This window comes from Manis pentadactyla, chromosome 3 (assembly GCF_030020395.1).
Source record: "Manis pentadactyla isolate mManPen7 chromosome 3, mManPen7.hap1, whole genome shotgun sequence".
Lineage (NCBI taxonomy): Eukaryota > Metazoa > Chordata > Mammalia > Pholidota > Manidae > Manis > Manis pentadactyla.
This window is the reverse complement of record NC_080021.1, coordinates 200380027-200401931: the sequence shown is the minus strand read 5'-3', so window position 1 is coordinate 200401931 and position 21905 is coordinate 200380027. Positions and strand designations below refer to the sequence as shown.

Genomic DNA, 21905 nt, shown 5'->3' with positions numbered 1-21905 from the left:
GTCATTTGAATATTTTTATTTTGATTTCAGCATGGCTAGAACCTACAAGTTGTTCCTCACCTATTATACTTATTAATGAGGCATCTACAAATGATCATTTATCACTTTCACAAAAGAGTCCAGCTCTGGCAAAAGAAGTACCAGACCTGTGTTTTTCTGATGAATATATCTCTGTTGAAAGACCAACAAAAGAAGAAAAACCAAAGAATGATCTAGAACTAGTTTATAGAATAGATAAAAATAAAGAAAATGAAGATTACTTGGAACTTGACTGCACAGTACCACCTATTGAATCATCTTGCTCTTCAAAAATTGAAAAAGCATCTCTTAAACTTGGTAAAAAGCAGAAGAATGATTTGGACCTTTTGAGCGATTTTATTTTGCTGCGAAATAAGTATAAGACTTGCACCTCAAAGACCGACGTCACGCATAGGGATGAAAATGTTGGTGGGTAATTTAGTAATGTTTGGCATAGATACCATAGTTTCAAGGACTAATTGTATAATTTATTATAGAAGATAAATGAAGCACTTTCAGATAGAATATGTTATTTTTCAAAGTCAAATAATATGTCATTGATTCATGGAAGTTATTGTGTATGGAGATAGAAGTGAGTGGATAGATATAGGTGTAGGTATGTATTTTCTGAAAATTTAAAAAGTGTGTTTGAACTTGTAAGAAACCCACTATTTGTAAAACTTGCTTTCTGCAACTTGGCTGTACAGATTCATAATATTTCTACCTTTTGTTGATCATTCTGCCATTCATTTTTCTCTTTTACCTGACAGTTCTATCTCAGTATTTTAAGTTACATTTTAATGAGTATTTAAGAACACTTTGCCCATTTGATAGCTTATTACTCTTTTTAAGTTTACCAAAGAGTTTCTGTTAGAGTTGTAACTGTTTTATATTCATTGCTTATAGCCATATCAAAGGTAGTGTAATACATGATACCATTCCACTTCTGGTAAAAAAAAAAAAAGTATTCTAGAACGTGTTTGACATAGGTTACCCAGATGAAATAAGTACAAAATATTTATACGTGAGAGTTAGAGCATACTTAGGTCTTACTGTCCTATATACTATCAGTGTACACAGGATTTTACCCCTGAATCAACTATAAAATAAGACAAGAAGTAAAACATATACCAAAATATTACCTGGGAAGTGTAAGGAGAGAGGTAGCACAGAGACTGAGGAAACAAAAAGAAGGGGTGCTGTGCCATCCTGGAGGTCTAGTGGGCAATTATATAAGGCTTCTTATAGAAAACGCCTGAGAGCTGAAGGGTGAGTAGTAGTAAGAACTGACCTAATTCAGAAAGGATGGAGATAGGGAGAGCTTGGGGCAATAGGAGAGGATTAATGGCAGATGGAAGGGTATATGGAAAGTTAGAGAAAAAGTAGAATGATACATGCCTTTTAGGTGTGAGGAACTAGGTGTTTACTCCTTAACAATATTCAAAGTAGGTGTATTTATCCATATTTTACATATGAGGAAACTGAAGCTAGTGTCAGAACTACGATTGAAACACTGATCTGATGTCAAGTTTCTTTCTGTTATTACCAGTTCAGCTTCCTATCCAGCACAGTGTGAAGTCCATTGACCTGAATAGTTCTTTAATTTAAAATCGATGTGTTTCAAAGAACTTTAACAGTTGTGATCATATTACAAGAAAGCATTTTAAGTAAAGGAATGTTGTTTCCCTAACAATGCAAATTATTATTTTTATTAGAATTTCGAGATAAAGAAGAACATTCTCTGACTCTTCAAGAAGAAAGTCCTATTATTTGTACTAATAAAACCCCAGAGGATATAAATCAGGAAAGGAGCACAAGTCATGTCACTGAAATTCAAGCATCAGGTATGCTATAAGCTTTTGAAATGCATTCAAATTAAGCAAATTTGAAAGCCCTTTCCTGGGTATCTAGGACATTCCTCATTTTCCATGTAATTTTCTTCACTTGTTTCAGATATTTCTTCACTCCACTCCTACTTTCAAGTTACTTCCAAACCTGGAATGCCCCATTCACTGCCTCTGCTCCTTCCTATTGCCCCTACTCCAGTCCACTAAGTGTTACTTTTCCCCTCATTTACATTGCTGCTTCCCTGCATTCATCAGAGAAGAGCAAACTACAATTCCTCAGACTCTTCTGCCCAGCCTGGAAAAGTGAACTGCTAATGGTCGCTCTCTCTATTCTCTTATCCACTGGAAGGGTGATGGAAATTAGTTATTATTGATTCTTATATTGATGAAACATTTTTTTCCTGCTGTGAATAATATTCTTTGACTCTGTAAGAGCCTGCTGTAGAATATCATGCTCTTTATTAAAATCATAAGGAAATAAGATACCTGTTCTTGAATATTTTTTCATTCTTTTGGTTCCATTTTATTTGTGACCTTTAGATGATAATGCAAATCTTTAAATACTGATATCCTAGTCAAAACTAGAAACAATTTATCATTGTTATAAATTTGTTCCACTTAAGGTTGTAAACTAATAGTGGAAGGAAAATAAAAAATTATGTGATTCTCTTTATATTGCTCTTAATACTTGTCATGTTTGAATTACTTACTGCATAAATCCTTCTAATGAATAAGATGGCCATAAAATTATACTAATTCTGTGGAGGGGTTTTTTGTTTTGTTTTACTAGTTTATTCAGAATAAATATTCTAAAATAAGCCTTTATATAGTCTCATGATTTTTAACTCAGGAAAGAATTTGGCTAAAGCTCAGGTTTCCATGAACATGCTTAATTGGTTTGTCAAAAAGAGCAGGCCATCCTTGTAAAAACTTGCCTTTAATGCTTTTACTTTTGCAGATAGCCAGTGCCAAGCATACTGTCTCCTAGAAGCAGCAGCCACTCCTATCTTAAAAAAACTTGCATTCCTCTGTAGTCTGCCTGCTGCTAGTTGGAAATTTGCCACCGTTATTTTTGACCAAACAAGGTTCCTCTTAAAGGAACAAGAAAAATTAATGAGTGATGTTATTCACCAAGGTGAGTGCAAATAAAATTCACATTATTTAAAAGGATAATTATTTTTAAATGTATGGATTATTGTTTCAAATTTAAAATTTTGAATATGTAAGAAATTAGTCATAGTTAAAGGCATGACTGTAATTCAGCATATGGCACCCACAAACCAGTACTGGGGGATCAGCTGTACAGGGAGAAGAAAGCAGGAAACGTCACCTGGTACTACTTCTCAGTGAAGTTCCTAACGGACATATGTTGCTTGACAGATTACTGTTGCAGAAACCAAATTAACAGTATTATTGTTAGCATCTGAACCACCTAGGTACCTCCCCAAAAGTGGGGCTTATTAAAAAATATATTAATTAAAGTCAATCCTGGATTTTTGCTTCTGCTGAAAATGGAGTAACAGAGATTAGACTTGCCTTCCTGCCAGAAATAAACAAAAGCAAAGCAAAATAAATTAAACTAGTTTTTAAGGATCCTAGACATCAGGCAATGAAGCACAGTGCTTCCTGAGAGATGGTAAACATGTGAGGTGAGCCCTTCCATTGCCCTAGCTTACTGACTTGGAAGAGTTACCAGGCCATTGCACAGGGAGGGTACCAGAGGCAGAGCACGTAAGGCAATCTAACTTGAGGAGACAGCTGAGAGCCCAGGGACACCAAGGCAGCTCAAGTTCAAAGGATAGAATATTAGAGACCAGAGAGCTTCACGCAGAGAGTCCTGGAGATCTGCAGAGTCTCCCTCAAGTATGCGTAAGAGTACTGATCAAAAAGTATATGTGAGGAACCTACCTGCAACTGGTGAAATAAGCCATCAAAAAAAATGACAGGGAATAGTACTCTGCACTCACACAGGGCAGGGAATAATGCATATGACCTCCAGTAGACTAGAAAAATCTAATTCATGGGGCATTGACTACAGTACTTAGGAAAGTCTTCCCTTAGTAGTGGGGAATAATCCCTAGACTTAGCACTGTTCTGGACCTGCCTTACAAACCAAAAAGCAAGTCCCAAAGGATCAAACTGTTTCTAAGGAACTTAACTGCATCCCAGAACAAAGCTTAAGAGGACTTATATGGACACAAAAATACCTAGCATCCAACAAGGTAAAATTCACAGTGTGTGGCATCCAATCAAAGATTATCAGGCATTAACAAGAAACAAGAAAATGTAGCCCATAATGACAATAATCAATAAACAAAGAACTGACAAAGGTTAGCATTGTCAGAAAAGGGCACTGACAATTATTATAACTGTAAAATGTAAGCATATAATTCAATATGTCCAATAAGTTAGAGATGTAAATGAGATGCAAATCAAACTTCTAGAGACTAAAACTACAATGCTTGAGATGAAAAATGCACTGGATGGGATTAATGGCAGGTTAAACAGTGCAAAAGAAAAGATTAGTTTACTTGAAGGCATAGCAGTATCTATCCAAAATAGAACAGTAGATAAAAGAATAAAAGAAAGAGTATCAGTGGACTGTGAAACAACTTCAAATAGCCTAACATACTAGTAATTAGAGTTCCCAAAGGACAGGCAAAAGTGTATAAACAGAAAAAAAAAATTGATATGGTCACTGAAAGCTTTCTAAACATAGTCAAAACTATAAACCCACAGATCCAAAACTCAGCAAAACCTAAGCATAAGAAAGCTACACCAAGGCATAATCAAATTGCTCAAAACCAGTAATAAATAGAAAATTGCTGGAGCATCCAAAGGAAAAAAACCTATGTTGCTTAAGGGAAACAAAGATAAGAATGACATCAGATTTCTTGTCAGAAACAGTGCAAGTGAGAAGACCGTGGAGTAACATCTTTAAAATACTGAAAGAAAAACACCATCAACCTAGTTCTCTATACTAGATAAAAATGTATTACAAAAACAAAGGTGAAATAAAGATGTTTTCAGACATAAAAAGCTGAAAGAATTTATCAGCTGTAGACCTGTACTAAAGGAAATGTAGTCCTAAAGACAGAAGAAAATTGGTAAGAAATCTAGTTTTTCTGCTCTGTTCTCATCTCTTCCAGGTCATGATTAACTTGTTTCCACAAGTCATTCCAGGGGCTAGATATACTACCTATATAACTGGTTCTCCTGTTGCTTCTTGATTCCCAATGATTACTACATATTGTCCTTGGCCTTCATTGATTAGATCAGCAATTATCAAACATTTCAGCAGAACTCTGTTCAAATTAATATTTCATTGGCTCCCACTATATAAAACAGAAAGTAGAGTTCCTCTGGTTAAACTGGGGCAGAGGGCCTAGAATCCTGTCTTCTTGGTCTCAGTTTTACAAAAAATCCAATTTATAATCTTCAAAAAGGTCTGAAACTACGTGGAACATGGTAACTGGACAATTGGCCTGTCCCTGTGAATACATCTCGTGTTTGAGTCATATCTACGGACAAATATTCCCAGGTGTCCACCTCTATTTCAGGGTGTTGCTTTATGTGATGAACCTCTACCTTTATGTTAATCACTTGGATAGTTATAAGTTTAATTTTCTTGTTTTATAACTTGGAATCATTGACCTTTTTTCACACCAATGTAGAAATAATCGAATATTCTTTAGAAGCAACAGGAGTATGAACTCCAACTTTAGCTGTCTGGGTTTGAATGCCAGCTGCACCGTTTATTCACAGATTGACCTTGGGCAGTTACTTAACCTTGTTAAGAATATTTCCTCATTTGGATTTGATAATATGGGTGAATGTTGAAACCACAATGTTGTTCATGTGAGACCTTCAGAAGACTGTACATCAATGATACTTTAATTTTTAAAAAAGCATATTTCCTGATTCATAAAATGGGTATCATAATAAACTTGCCTTATGGGGTTGTCATAGATTCAATGCAATAACCAAGTTATATCCAGCCTGGTACATAATAAGCACTCAATAATAAATGTTAGCTATTATTGTTAAGCATGCTGAAACATATTCTAAAATTCTAAGTATATCCTATGTTTTAAAATATGTTTTTGCTTACTTAGGTACAAATGATGAAAGAGAAATGATATTCAAGTATGCTGCTCTCTTACACCTTCTGGTAACAATTAGAGATGTCCTTTTAACATGTAGCTTGGACACAGCATTGGGTTGGTGGAGAAATTCTTTATTTCCTCTTTTTCTTCCTATTGAAATATTTCATTAGGAAGTAGAAATAACTTCTACTTTTCTGAGAAAGACTTACCTTATAAGAAATTATGTAGTTTCTTCTACTTCCATGTTAAACATTTCATATATTTTGACATAACTACAATGGAACATATATTTATTCTGCTTATATTCATTTAAAAAAATTATCTGTAACAACTATCATCACCTAGAAAGATGGGTTTAGGATTCTCTAATCGAGGCCTGAATTACAGTCTTAATGGCCTTACACAGACTTGATTGTATAATCATTTTCATGCACTGCTTTTTAATATAAGATGACATTTTGCTGTATACATTTTAGGTCCTCACTGAATGTTTGTGGCTTTGAATCTTTGCTAGATGAAATATAACTAAATTATTAGTAGTAAAATCGTTTACACTTTCTTTTTCAATTGTGCATGCCAATTAGGTATGAATTACTAAAGTAATAAAAATTAGACTATTTTGAGTGCATTGGAAATTTTTTAAATTTAAGAATTTTTTTCTAAACTATCGAAATCATTAAAATATCTGTCTTACTACATTATGCTTTAGGCCCCTTACTGCAGGATTACTTAGACTTGTTTAGTAATATTCTTTTAGGTTTATACTTTATAATTTATGGAATTTCTAAAACCTATTAAAAATATATAGTGAGGATAATTTTTCTCTGAACTATGACCCAGATGTTTTCTCTAATCTCTGACCCAGACAAATTTTATTTCTCTAATCCAAGGTTTTCATAAGTATTGAGCAGCAGTGAGTTACAGCTGTACTCCCTCGGCAGCACTGGGAGTTATAGTACTTGCCTATGTATTATATTTGTATTATCTGACCAAGTATTATAACTAAGTTACAGTTACATTTAGAAAGCCTAACATGGTGCCTTCCCTTTCTTCTCCATTTAAACCATTTGGGTGTTGATGCTGGATCAGGTTGTCTCCATCCCCAGACAATTAAGGACTGGGGACTAAGGCCTCTAGTTGACAGTATCTGGAACTAGTATAAGGGTGGAGTGTCATATGCCCTTCTATTTAGTCACCTGTCTTCATACTTTTCAGCTTCCACAAAAGATTATCAGTTCTACTAACAGCTAGGCTTACTACTAAAGCATAATAGTAAGCCAGAATGTCAGAATCTAGACTGTCTGAGCTCCCAGTGCTGTAGAAAGAATACAGTTGTAACTCAGTGCTACTAAATACTTATCAAACCTTGAATTAGAAAATAATATTTATGGAGAATTCCTTAAAGTATATTACCTCCGAGTACTCTGCAATTTACCCTAGGATTAAGTGGGACCACTGAGACCTATAAACTTAAGCTTTTGCTCCTCAATGCATTAAATAAATCAATTTATTAAATTGCATTTAGTAAACCAAATTTACTAAAAATGTATTACTAATTGGATCCCTTGAGGAATGCTATAAAAATAAAACCCTTGTTGCAAAACTAACTTTTTAAGCCCTAGGTACCAAGCTTTAATGAATCACCTAGCTACCTTGGGTACTTTTATTTTTATTTTTTTATTTTTTATTTTTTATTTTTCCTGGATAATTATTTTTTATTGAAGGGTAGTTGACACACAGTATTACATTAGTTTCAGGTGTACAACACAGTGATTCAACATTTATATACATGATAATTCTAGGTACCAGCTATCACCATACCAAGTTGTTAACAATATTTTGACTATATTCCTTATGCTATACATTACATCCTGGTTACTTATTTATTTTGCAATTGGAAGTGTGTTTATATATAGGAATATATATTTTTTGTGTGTGAGGGCATCTCTCATATTTATTGATCAAATGGTTGTTAACAACAATAAAATTCTGTATAGGGGGGTCAATGCTCAATGCACAATCATTAATCCACCCCAAGCCTAATTTTCGTTAGTCTCCAATCTTCTGATGCATAACGAACAAGTTCTTACATGGAGTACAAATTCTTACATAGTGAATAAGTTACATGGTGAACATTACAAGGGCAGTCATCACAGAAGCTTTCGGTTTTGTTCATGCATTATGAACTATAAATAGTTCAAATATGAATATTCATTTGGTTTTTATACCTGATTTATATGTGGATACCACATTTCTCTCTTTATTATTATTATTTTTAATAAAATGCTGAAGTGGTAGGTAGATACGAGATAAAGGTAGAAAACATAGTTTAGTGTTGTAAGAGAGCAAATGTAGATGATCAGGTGTGTGCCTGTAGACTATGTGTTAATCCGAGCTAGACAAGGGCAACAAAACATCCACGTATGCAGAAGATTTCTCTCAGAACAGGGGGGGTGAGGTTCTAAGCCTCACCTCTGCTGATCTACCTTGGGTATTTTTAGTGGAGAGCTTCCTCACTTCTCTTAACTTCTTGATATCAAAGAGCAACATATGTCATGCTCCTTTCTCTGCATAGTGGCAAAGGAAGAAAGGTCCCTAGGAATCTAGCTGCCTGCCCTGCTTCCTCCCAGAATTCTGCATTTTGTCCCAGCTTCTAGTTTACTACCTCTCCTAAGCTAGTAAGGTAATGAGTTTCAAGGTTAAAGACATACAGTTTCACTTCTGGGATTTAACCAGAAATAAATTCAGTATTGTGTAATAGATGCTATAGTAGAGATATTAAGTAATGGCACAAAGGATGGAGACTGTTACCTTAAGCTGAATTAAAAAAAATAAGTAAGTAGGAGTTTGCCAAGTAGTACAAAAGGGTATTGTAGGCAGAGTTAAGAGCCCAGAAGTATGACCCAGTGATTGTGCTGCAGTTCCCTGTGGCTAAATTGAAGAATACAAGATGGAAAGCAGTAAGAGCTAAGTCTTAAGAAGTAAGAAAGAGCCAAAACATGAAGAGGCTTTTAAGTTACATGAAAGTTTAGATCTTATACTATAGTTGATGGGGAGCCATTGAAATGGCTGCTACTGGATTAGGTTTGTCTTTCAGAAGGTTATGTCTAGTGGCAGTATGGAAAATCAGTGGGAGGGAGGCTTGGAGGTAAGGAGGCAGAAAGACATTACATCAATCTCTAAGTTGCCCATAATTCTAGCTGTACTAATATAAAATTAGAATTAATATGCACATAAATATAAAAATGTGAACATAAGCATTAAAATTTTTAATTTTATAATTTCATTTACTGCCCAAATATTCGTTGAATGGTCTATATAAGTTACTGTGCCAGGTGCTTTACTTCAGTAATTCACAAAACTCACTGTGCAGTAAAGTCACCAGGAGACCTTTTTTAGACATAGCGTCCCTGGGATACTATTTTGATTTACCTTCAAGGATGGGTCTCAGGATTCTGTGTTTAAAAACTGCTCTTAGTGAGTCTGACTTTAGGCCCTGCTGTTTTAGCAGCTATACAAATTAATATATGTAATCCACAATATCATGGATTATATCCTGAGTTTATAGGCTAATGGGGTAAGTCATATACACAAATAACCAGAAATCAAGTGCAAAAGCTGTATAAAATGCCAAGAAAATAACAATGAAGTGGCATTTCCACAGGACTTACATATTAAATATAGATCCTGGGGTTGTGGAAAAAGGCAATAGCATTCAGCAAGCAGGAAGGCAGGAAAGGATGGGATCTATTTAGAGACTATGTAGAGTGTGGCCAGGTATACTGGTGTGGTGTTATGTAGCTTAAAAAGAGACATTTGGTAAATATTTTGTGGCTTCACTCCATTTTAAGGTTTCACTGGTCAATATCCTTAATTGAAATTAGAAAAGGACAAAAGGGAATGTTAACTGTCTCTGCTACGACTCTTACTTCTTTTCATATTTTTACCATGGAGTTTCTCAAAAAAGAAAAACATGCTTTTGACTTTTCTACTTTTGTTTTTAACAGAATATTTGTCAAGTGCAAAAGATATCTACAAAAGCATTTTAGGCTCGTATTTGGATGACATTTGGAGACAGCTAGAGATTGTACGGTTTATTAAGGGGAAAAATCCTGAAACCAACTATAAAATACAAAAATTGCAGCATCAGATACTAAATTGGATGCAAAGTGAACAGCAAATTAAGGTAAGTACTGGAATAAAGTCAGCTTAAATAAAAATTGGATATAAAATAAGCTTTTAATTTTACTTTGAAATTATAAAAGTCTATACTATTTGGTCCCTTGATAGTTTTCTTCTTAAGTAAGTTAACAGAACAGAATCAGATCCAGAGAAAGAATGATTTGCATCATTATTCATGTCTTGAATTTAAAAATACTTTAGTTTTTACTATACATGCTTTTCTCTGGATTATTTTTCCAAATTTGACAAGTTCTGTCTGATACTTATTGGTTCATGAACATATACCCAGTAATAGAACTACAATAATTCATTTTTTGATACTGGGCCAGAATCTCATCTTATATAATTTTACAAAAAAAGTGTTTAGTTTATGCCTTGGATTATATTGAAAGTTTCTGCCCACCCTACTTTAAGCATATGAAGTTTACATTGATGAAGATTTAAGAGAAAATACTTTTAAAAATCTCTTCAAACAGAAAGCATTTCAAGTTCTTTGCACTAAATCTGGATAAAAGTTTTCCTCTCTGCCCTCCTATATCTTTATCCCTCACTCTGTGGGTACTTGGGTAACTTGTTTAAGTCATTAAAATAAATCAAGTCAATCAGTAAGAAATTAAAACTGAAATTGATTTTTTGTTCCCCTCCCCCACTAAAATGTAAAAGTAAGTAGGAAAGCATAGCATTAAAACTTTGCTTTTCTCCAACAAGTTCAAATTTGTCTGGGTTGAATTTAACAATACAAGCAGACAACTTATGTATAGAATCACCTATGTGGGAATACTTGAAGAATGCTAAGAACACCTTACCCAAAAATACTTGCCTCATTGAAATTTGATCTTACCAGGTTTTTTACTCTGTTGTGTTTAAGCACTGGCATCTTTTACAATACAAATATTTATTTTGTAATCTTATTGTCATTAGTTTCATGTAACCACTTAAGTTTGTGATTTTGTCACTATAGCAAAACTATGAAAAAGAATAATCATTCAGGATAGACATAATATGAAATTCTTATTTTTGATCAGGTGTTGATTATAGTAAGAATGGACTCAGATGGTGAAAAACATTTACTGATTAAAATCCTTAACAAAATGGAAGGTAGGGAGATTTCATTTATGCTTTATTTGATAAATGCTTGAATATATAAAAAAAGATTGATCTAAGTCTTTAAATTAAGATATAATTAACACACCACAAAATTCATCCTTTAAAAGTATATAATTCAGTGGGATCTAACCAATTTTTAAATCAATCTGGACTATAAGTATGCAATATAAATATACTATAATGTACTTATATGTACATTATATTTACATTATTGGCAATTTTTATTATTTACTAAATAATACAAATAATCCTGTGAATTAGTTTTTTTCCCTCTTTTTTATTAAAGTATCATTGATATATAATCTTATGATGGTTGAATTAGTTTTAACTCAATTTCACAAATAAAGAAGTTCTTTTTTTATTAAGGTATCATTGATATACAATCTTATGAAGGTTTCACATGAGCAACATTGTGGTTTCAACATTCACCCATATTATCAAGTTCCCCTCAGCCCATTGCAATCACTGTCCATCAGTGTAGTAAGATGCTATAGTCATTACTTGTAAGAAGTTTAAGTTCTTAAAGGTGATGATGGAACATGCCAAATCTTATAAGTAGTAAACGAGGAATCAGGATTTGAATCTAGGTCTCTCTTGTTCCTGGGTCGTTCTTCAAATCTTTACCTACTACTGCCTCCTCTGTCAGCCCTTTTCACCTTGTGCTGTGGAACCTAAACCTATTACTTACATGTAAACTCTTTTTCACCTCCTTGTCCTAAGTGAAACCTAACTTTCTCCAAATGATACTGCTTCCCCTGTATCCCTCTCATATAGAAGCTGGTAATTTTGTTTATATGTATATACCTTATAGGGATAAGAAAACCATTCCTTGCTTTCTGGTATCCTTTCCAAAACATTATATGGCCATCATCCAGTAACCATCTGAACATCCCCCATCATCCATGGACAGTTGTGCTCCATGGTATTCTCTTCACTTCTAGGTGATCTTAATGTGAATGATTCAGTCAACACCCTGATCTTATAATTTCACTGGTCTCTGCAACAAAAATGAATCCTCCTCAGTTTCCTTCCCTATTATCTACAAACTTAGCTTCATTTCATCTTTTATCTTTCTCTATAGAGGAGGCACACCTGCTCCCTTCAGAAACCAGTATTTCACTTGTGGTTCAGATGCCATCTCTTCCTGCAGCCTCAAACATTGTTCAATTAGTTATTTCTTAGCCCAACCTTCCTCCTGAAAGACTCTCTTCCTTCATCTTTAAGCCCTCCAGGCTAAAAATAAAATAAAACCACTGTCAACCTAGGTCATCCTTTGTTTACTATGTCTCTTCCCTCTATAAACTGCATGTTTTGTCATCTCTCAAAATAACCCTACCAAACTATCAATCCCTCCCCCAAGATAAACCACCAGTTGCTCAGTGTCTATGAGTATATTGCTATTTTGTTTTGTTTCTATATTTCACAAATGAAGGAAATTTATATGCCATTTGTCTTTCTCTGCCTGGCTTATTTCACTTAGCCTGATGCCCTCTAGGTCCATCCATGTTGTTGCAAGTGGCAGGATGTTTATTTTTGTGACTGAATATATTATCCATTCATCTTTTTATGAATTCATCTTCTTTATCCATTCATCTATTAATGGACACTTAGGTTGCTTCCATAAAAAATTATGATTTTTTGCAAAATAAAATTAACTGCACAGAATTGGTGTGTGTTTAATTTGGTTACCTTAAAATTAAGTTTTTGTTCCTCTTATTGCTTTACATAATAAATTCAGAATTTCCATGATATATATACACATACCATAAATATTGTCCATGGTTCAAACTTTCTGGTACCACAGACTTAGAAAAATAATCCAGCAATTTATATTTTAAGCAGTTTCCTCATTCACAGATTTTTAATTCATTTTTATGGCAGCAAAATATATGACATCCCTAAAAATGCACATGAACAAAACACTGAAAAAAAAGTTTTTTTTTTTTAGGTTTAACACTGACTGTTTTACATTCGAACAAAAGAAAAAATGTCCTGGAATCCGAAGGTGTTTTAAATGGGTAAAGTTGCATTTCTTCATATGTGGGGAGCAAACATACCAGTTCCACAGGGAAAGTACAATTTCTCCTTGAACTTTTTAAAAAAGTTTAATAAGATCTGAAATTGCTGTCTTTCCTCTCTTCCTGAAAAATGCTTTCCATAGAACACTTAAACTCAGTCATTGCTTTATGTATTTTATTGTTTTCCAGAATTTTAGTTCAATCTTATTTTAATATCCCCAAATTACCACTATTGTTGTTGTCGTTAGTACAGAAAATGCCTATTTAGATTTAACCTTGTTTTTTTACCAGGTTTTTGCTCAGCATATTTCTTATATCTCCTTCCTTTCTTTTGGGTTCTTCTTCTTCCTAAAGAACATCCTTTAGAAATTCTTTCAGTGAGAGCCTGCTAATAATAAATTTACTGTGAACTTACCTAAAAATGTTTTAATTTTGCCTTATTTTATGTAGAAATTATTTATTTCTAATATTGGGATCCAAATAATAAAAAGAGAAAACATAAATCAAATAGAAGTCCACAAAAGCTAGACATAAATACCTTTTAAATTCTGTCTATCTAGATTGCTATAGATGGAAAAGAGCAGTAGAAAATTTTAATTACAGCAAGTGCTGTTATATGAAAGTTGAAGATGGTGAATTTATGATATCTAAGTATCTATCTGTTTTGTTGTTGTCACTCCAAAGCCCACTCACTGGGGAGGGGGGAGAAAATTTCTTAGTTGTCAGGTAATATTCTATTGTATAGATTCTCAAAGATTAAAACCTTACATCTGTAAGAAAATAAGATTGATTTCTCATGTGATTTGTCTGTTACTGATAGGACTCAGATAACAAAATTAGGGTCTTTTGCATTTGAGGATGTGAAATAGTCTACAGTTTTTATATCCTGGTTTAAAAAAAAATACAACCTCCCAAAACAAAGAGAAAAAGAGATTAGCACAATTGGAGAACAAACCAACAGAAAATGCACCAGTGCCTTTCCAAGATAAGTGGGCACAGATTAGAGAATAGAAAATTGCCAGAAAGTCATCTTTTAGCATCCCAAGTAAATAATGACACAAGTTGAATTCCATTTTCTTGGCTTTTTTTTGTCTTCAGCCCAAGTTCCTGTGTAGTTGTATATAATCAATATATTGGAGCAGATTTTCCCTGGAGTAATTTCTCATTTGTGGTGGAATACAATTTTGTAGAAGACTCTTGTTGGGCTAAGCACTGCAAAAAACTGAATATTCCTTATACAACCTTAAAAGTGATTCTTCCAGACACAGTTTTAAAGAGTAAGTTTTAAAAACTAAGATCCTTTCTTTTTGTTCCATTAGAATGGAAATTTTCTGTTTTCTGTTTCTGATCTATGGAAAGAGAATAGACTATGGCATTGGAAGACTTGAGTTCAAGCTCTAAGCTCACCTCTCTGTGAGACCTTGAGCAAGTCCTTTAACCATCTCCTACTTCATATCCTCATTCATAATATAAGCTTTACTGATTATTTTTGTCTTCATCCCTTTAACTACTGAATTTACTTATAACAGCATAATTTAATGAAATTATATCTAATCCTGAGCTGATACTTTTTATGCAATAGTATTTTTTATTGAATTTTAGGGGAATCATGGAATAGTATGTTGACTGATTCAGAAAACTTTTAGTATGCAACAAAAAATTACATAGAAGTACTTAGAAAACCACTGTGTATACCATTTCGTTTCTTTGTATTTCTCAGTAACACTTTACATAACTAAGGAGTGAATTTCAGATCCATTAAATTGAAAAGCCTGTACATTTTTAGTACATTTTTAGTGCATCTCCCTTTCAATATTTGCCATAAATTACTTTCTATCTACCCTAAGTACGAGTGGAAAGTTTGAATTCTGAAACATTCCAACTCAGTTCTAAAAATATAGTCACTATAATTATTACTTTGGAATCTTTGATATGTATAATTAAATGTTAAATTGATTAAATAATTGAAACATGGACTTAAGAAAGGATAAAAGATAAGCATTCTTGTTTATATTTAGAGACTTCTTTCATGCTTTCAAAGATGAACTTAATTTATTCAACCAATTCCTTGTTTGGGACATTTATAATGCTTCTATTTTCCATTATAATAATACAAGGCTTATAGTAGTTTATATATCATTTCATATTTCTTCTAAAAAGTAAAAATCCCAAGAAGTAAAATGAGTTGTTCAGTCAAAAGATACACTCATTTATATATTGCCAAATACACTCCAGAAATGCTATCCCAATTTCTATTTGTGCAGAAAGTGTAAGAGAATCCTTTCCCCCTTCTCTGTACAAGTAGATATTATTAATCTCTTAAATCTTTGACCCATATGGGCAGAAAATATTTTATAGTTGTGTTAATTTGCATATCTTTGCTTATCTATATCTTTTCATATGTAAATTAATCTTCATAGCCATTTTTTTAAAAATTGCCTGTTTATGTCCTTTGTCCCTTTATCTACTGAGGTTTTTTCTTTTTTTTCTGTTAGTCTGTTTCATTCTCTATGGTAATGGTGCATAATTTTAAATTCTAATGTAAATCACTACTGTATATGTTGACCAGCAAATGTCCAACATGTACTTAAGTGAACAAAGCAGATGCTAACATTCAGATAGAGTATGATCCTATTTTTTTCCTTTTTTTCAAACTGAGTGTTCATGTGTGAGTATAGACATGCAAATACATAGAAAAACGTCTTGAATCGTGTACTAAACACTACTTTAAGTATGTAGTTTCAGTAAATTCTGTTAACTGTTTTATTTCTAGGTAGTAAGATAGCATATGGTTTTTGTTTTATTCTTCAGACCTTTCTTTATTCTTTATTCTGATTTTTCTTAATGTTTTGTTTTTATACTACTCTTTGAACAAAAACCTGTTATTCTAGTGAAAAAGAAAAAGAGCTGGGGTATAAGAAAAAAGAGAAATATAAACTTTTTTTTAATTTAGGAAGCACCTTGCTGGATCATTTTGGTGGTTTTCTTTTGGAAATTCAGATTCCATATGTGTTTTTTGCATCTGAAGGACTTCTTAATACTTCAGAAATACTTAAGTTGCTAGAATCCAAGTAAGTTATTGATTTCATAACTTTAGCAAATGTACATATATCTGAATTGGCTAAATATTATGCTGTATTTGTGCCTTTCTGATTCTAGCCTAGAATTACATCCTATAGGAATAGTTTTCTAGAGAGTTTATGTCAGTGTACATTTATCTCCCTATAGTACATCATAATACTTATTGGATATTATCTGTTCTGGTAATACATGTCAAGTTTGTACCGAAAAAATATTTCATTATCGTTTAAATGTTTTAATTGCACTTCTCTTTTACCAGCAAATATGAACATTTTATGTGGGATTTTTTCCTATGACTTATATGGTCATATCTTTGGGTCACTGGTAATACTGAGAATGAGTGTTTATTTAGAGAAATACTGCCTGGGCAACAGGACTATGAAGTTCTAAATGAATTCTCAAATTGTTAGACCTTTGGTTCTAAGATCATACCAACAGTGAGCATTTAAAATCACATAAAACACTTCATTATAGCACACAAGTTGTCCCAAGAATGTTAGACATTGGACTATATATCAAGAAAGGATAACTGTGCTGTAACCTTAGTTAAAATGTAAATCTATCTTCCATGGTTTTGTTTTTTTATATATTAAGGCCATGGGGCATTCACAGAAAACTATAAGCTTGTAAAAGGTAGTTAAAATCTAGGCTAGTTTTAAGGAGAAAGAAAATTCTGACAAATGCAGAATGTTTCAGACTTATAATATGATGTTTTTCTTTCTTAATTATTATATTATTAGTAGTGGTAAAATAAATTGGTCAAGACATCTGTAATACTATTATGTGCAGTCATGTACGAAAGCAATGGACACCTCAACTAATTTGTCATACATACTGCATAAATCATAATTTCATCCCTCAAATTTATACTGTAGAATAAACCGATGCATGGAAGAAAAAGCACAATAGTTCAAATAATTTGATCTGCAGAAGGACAGTGCAGCTTTTCTTAAAGAATTTTTCTTAGCCATTTCATTATGTCACCCAAAAATATTGTATTTTCTAGCTATAATATCACACTAATGGAGAGATGCTACGGTGAGTCATTGAAACTCTTTGGAGATACAAAGCATTATGTAGTGCTGACAATTGATGAACACACTGCCATAATTTTGCAGGTAAAACTATACAGTAAAAAATATGAATCAAATATATTGAAATATACATATAACCATGTAATTTATTTTTAGCTTTACTATATTTAATTTTAGCTTAAATATAATGTATTAGTGATTTCTCACAAAATTTTGCAAATGGGCTAAAATCATTATTGTGGGAAATGACTATTACTAAGCTTCTTTGATGTCTTATAACTTTTAACACACTCTAAGAAGATAAAGCAAATATAGAATCTATATTATTATATATTGACCTATTATAGTGTTGACACTTTAAAAATCAAATCCTGTCTACTATGTTTCTAAAAGAAGGTAGGATATTAATCCATGACTGGTAATATGGGATTTCCTCTAATGTATAGAGATTGCCTGGGTGTAAGCAGGTTTGTTTTTTTTTTTAAAGAGAGACATTATTTTCAGATATCTGTGTAGTTTGGAATTTAACATATAAATTATTGACTAAATCTCCCTAATATATTAGTTTGATTTGAGTATAAATTACAAAGAAGTAAATTTAATAGGGTGGGAGTGGGGAGCACAAACCAGGCTTAAAGATACAGAGTATAAATTAATGGCAAATATTATGGTAAGGTATAAATCTGATTTGATGAGCAAATATTAACAATATAAGAAATATGTGATGTAAACACAAAACTCTGTTAGAGTGGTCAGGAGATACTGTGTATTGCATATGTAACATTCTTAAAAAACTATTATTTGAGGGGAAATACTGTTTGGGAAAACTGGCTTAATCCATAGTTACATAACTATTAGAGTACTTCCTGAATTATTCACTCTATCAAAAATTAATTTATGTTGGACACTAACAAATAGAAACTCATCCCATGCTCTTGGCTAGGAAGAATTAATATAGTCAAAATGGCCATCCTGCCCCAAGCAATCTTCAGATTCAATGAATCCCTATCAAACTACCAACAGCATTCTTCAACGAACTGGAACAAATAGTTCAAAAATTCATGTGGAAGCACCAAAGACCCCAAATAGCCAAAGCAATCCTGAGAAGGAAGAATAAAGTGGGGGGGATCTTGTTCCCCAACATCAAGCTCTAATACAAAGCCACAGTACTCAAGACAATTTGGTACTGGCACAAGAACAGACCCACAGACCAGTGGAACAGAATAGAGACTCCAGACATTAACCCAAACATATGTGGTCAATTAATATACAATAAAGGAGCCATGGACATACAATGGGGAAATGACAGCCTCTTCAACAGTTGGTGCTGGCAAAACTGGACAGCTACATGTAAGAGAATGAAACTGGATCACTGTCTAACCCCATACAGAAAAGTAAATTCGAAATGGATCAAAGACCTGAATATAAGTCATGAAACCATAAAACTCTTAGAAAAAAACATAGGCAAAAATTTCTTGGACATAAACACAAGTGACTTCTTCATGAATATATCTCCCCTGGCAAGGGAAACAAAAGCAAAAATGAACAAGTGGGACTATATCAAGCTGAAAAGCTTCTGTACAGCAAAGGACACCATCAGTAGAACAAAAAGGTATCCTACAGTATAGGAGAATATATTCATAAATGACAGATCTGATAAAGGGTTGACATCCAAAATATATAAAGAGCTCATGCACCTCAACAAACAAAAAGCAAATAATCCAATTAAAAAATGGTCAGAGGAGCTGAACAGACAGTTCTCCAAAGAAGAAATTCAGATGACCAACAGACACATGAAAAGAAGCTCCACATCGCTAGTCATCAGAGAAATGCAAATTAAAGGCACAATGAGATATCACCTCACACCAGTAAGGATCGCCACCATCCAAAAGACAAACAACAACAAATGTTGGCAAGGTTGTGGAGAAAGGGGAACCCTCCTACACTACTGGTAGGAATGTAAATTAGTTCAACCATTGTGGAAAGCAGTATGGAGGTTCCTCAAAAAGCTCAAAATAGAAATGCCATTTGACCCAGGAATTCCATTTCTAGGAATTTACCCTAAGAATACAGCAGCCCAGTTTGAAAAAGACAGATGCACCCCTATGTTTATCACAGCACTATTTACAATAGCCAAGAAATGGAAGCAACCTAAGTGTCCATCAGTAGATGAATGGATATAGAAGATGTGGTACATATACACAATGGAATATTACTCAGCCATAAGAAGAAAACATCCTACTTTTGCAACAACATGGATGGAGCTAGAGGGCATTATGCTCAGTGAAATAACCCAGGTGGAGAAAGACAAGTACCAAATGATATCACTCATATGTGGAGTATAAGAACAAAGAAAAAACTGAAGGAACAAAACAGCATCAGACTCACAGAACCCAAGAATGGACTAACAGTTACCAAAGGGAAAGGGACTGGGGAGGATGGGTGGGAAGGGAAGGATAAGGGGGGGGGGAAGAAAGGGAGCATTACAATTAGCATGTATAATGTGGGAGGAGGCATGGGGAGGGCTGTGCAACACAGAGAAGACAAGTAGTGATTCTACAGTATCTTACTACACTGATGGACAGTGACTGTAATGGGGGTTGTCGGGGGGACTTGGTGAAGTGGGGAGCCTAGTAAACATAATGTTCCTCATGTAAATGTAGATTAATGATACCAAAAAAAAAATTCATATGGAACCACAAAAGATCCTGAATAGCCAAAGCAATCCTGAGAAGGAAGAATAAAGTAGGGGGAATCTCGCTTCCCAACTTCAAGCTCTACTATAAAGCCATAGTACTCAAGACAATTTGGTACTGGCACAAGAACAGACCCACAGACCAGTGGAACAGAATAAAGCATCCAGATATTAACCCAAACATATATGGTCAATTAATATACAATAAAGGAGCCATGGACATACAATGGGGAAATGACAGCCTCTTCAACAGCTGGTGTTGGCAAAACTGGACAGCTACATGTAAGAGAATGAAACTGGGTCACTGTCTAACCCCATACAGAAAAGTAAATTCGAAATGGATCAAAGACCTGAATATAAGTCATGAAATCATAAAACTCTTAGAAAAATACATAGGCAAAAATCTCTTGGACATAAACACAAGCGACTTCTTCATGAACATATCTTTCTGGGCAAGGGAAACAAAAGCAAAAATGAACAAGTGGGACTATATCAAGCTGAAAAGCTTCTGTTCAGCAATGGACACCACCAATAGAACAAAAAGGCATCCTAAGTATGGGAGAATATATTCATAAATGACAGATCTGATAAAGGGTTGACATCCAAAATATATAAAGAGCTCATGCACCTCAACAAACAAAAAGCAAATAATCCAATTAAAAAATGGTCAGAGGAGCTGAACAGACAGTTCTCCAAAGAAGAAATTCAGATGACCAACAGACATATGAAAAGATGCTCCACATCACTAGTCATCAGAGAAATGCAAATTAAAAGCACAATGAGATATCACCTCACACCAGTAAGGATCGCCACCATCCAAAAGATAAACAACAAATGCTGGTGAGGTTGTGGAGAAAGGGGAACCCTCCTACACTGCTGGTGGGAATGTAAATTAGTTCAACCACTGTGGAAAGCAATATGGAGGTTTCTCAAAAAACTCAAAATAGAAATGCCATTTGACCCAGGAATTCCACTCCTAGGAATTCACCCTAAGAATGCAGCAGCCCAGTTTGAAAAAAACAGATGCACCCCTATGTTTATTGCAGCACTATTTACAATAGCCAAGAAATGAAAGCAACCTAAGTGTCCATCAGTAGATGAATGGATATAGAAAATGTGGTACATATACACAATGGAATATTATTCAGCCATAAGAAGAAAACAAATCCTACCATTTGCAACAACATGGATGGAGCAAGAGGGTATTATGCTCAGTGAAATAACCCAGGAGGAGAAAGACAAGTACCAAATGATTTCACTCATCTGTGGAGTATAAGAACAAAGCAAAAACGGAAGGAACAAAACAGTAGCAGAATCACAAAACCCAAGAATGGACTAACAGTTACCAAAGGGAAAGAGACTGGGCAGGATGGGTGGGAAGGAAGGGATAAGGGGTGGAAAAAAGAAAAGGGGCATTATGATTAGCATGTATAATGTGGGGCGGGGGCACAGGGAGGGCTGTACAACACAGAGAAGACATGTAGTGATTCTACAGCATCTTACTATGCTGATGGACAGTGACTGCAATGGAGTATGTGGAGGGAACTTGGTGATGGGGGGAGTCTAGTAAACATAATGTTTCTCATGTAATTGTAGATTAATGATACCAAAATAAAAATAATTAATTTGTGTTAAAAAAGTAGTTGTTTTAAAGGAAGAAAAAGGGATTTTAGACCATTAGATATAGATTCTTAGGAGTTGATTAACTGCTGCTTTTTCAACTTCCTTAAGTATTCAGTGTAGATTATCCCATGTGTTTTTAAACACATTTTCTGTTGCACATATTTCCTACTGTAGCCAGGTCCCTGTCTGCAAAG

At 33.9% G+C, this 21905-nt stretch overlaps 1 protein-coding gene across 5 annotated transcripts in view; it reads left to right on the top strand.

Moving 5' to 3' along the window:
* The window catches only part of SHOC1 (shortage in chiasmata 1), a 77324-nt gene that overhangs the window by 33151 nt on the left and 22268 nt on the right, over positions 1–21905 (top strand). For all 5 annotated transcript variants that reach the window (XM_057498924.1, XM_036915661.2, XM_057498925.1 and 2 more), the window contains 10 exons: positions 31–447; positions 1734–1862; positions 2824–3000; positions 5981–6085; positions 9979–10157; positions 11179–11251; positions 13209–13278; positions 14377–14555; positions 16232–16349; positions 17366–17477. In XM_057498924.1, the coding sequence (XP_057354907.1) occupies positions 31–447; positions 1734–1862; positions 2824–3000; positions 5981–6085; positions 9979–10157; positions 11179–11251; positions 13209–13278; positions 14377–14555; positions 16232–16349; positions 17366–17477 (1559 nt within the window). The remainder of the gene's footprint in view (positions 1–30; positions 448–1733; positions 1863–2823; positions 3001–5980; positions 6086–9978; positions 10158–11178; positions 11252–13208; positions 13279–14376; positions 14556–16231; positions 16350–17365; positions 17478–21905) is intronic.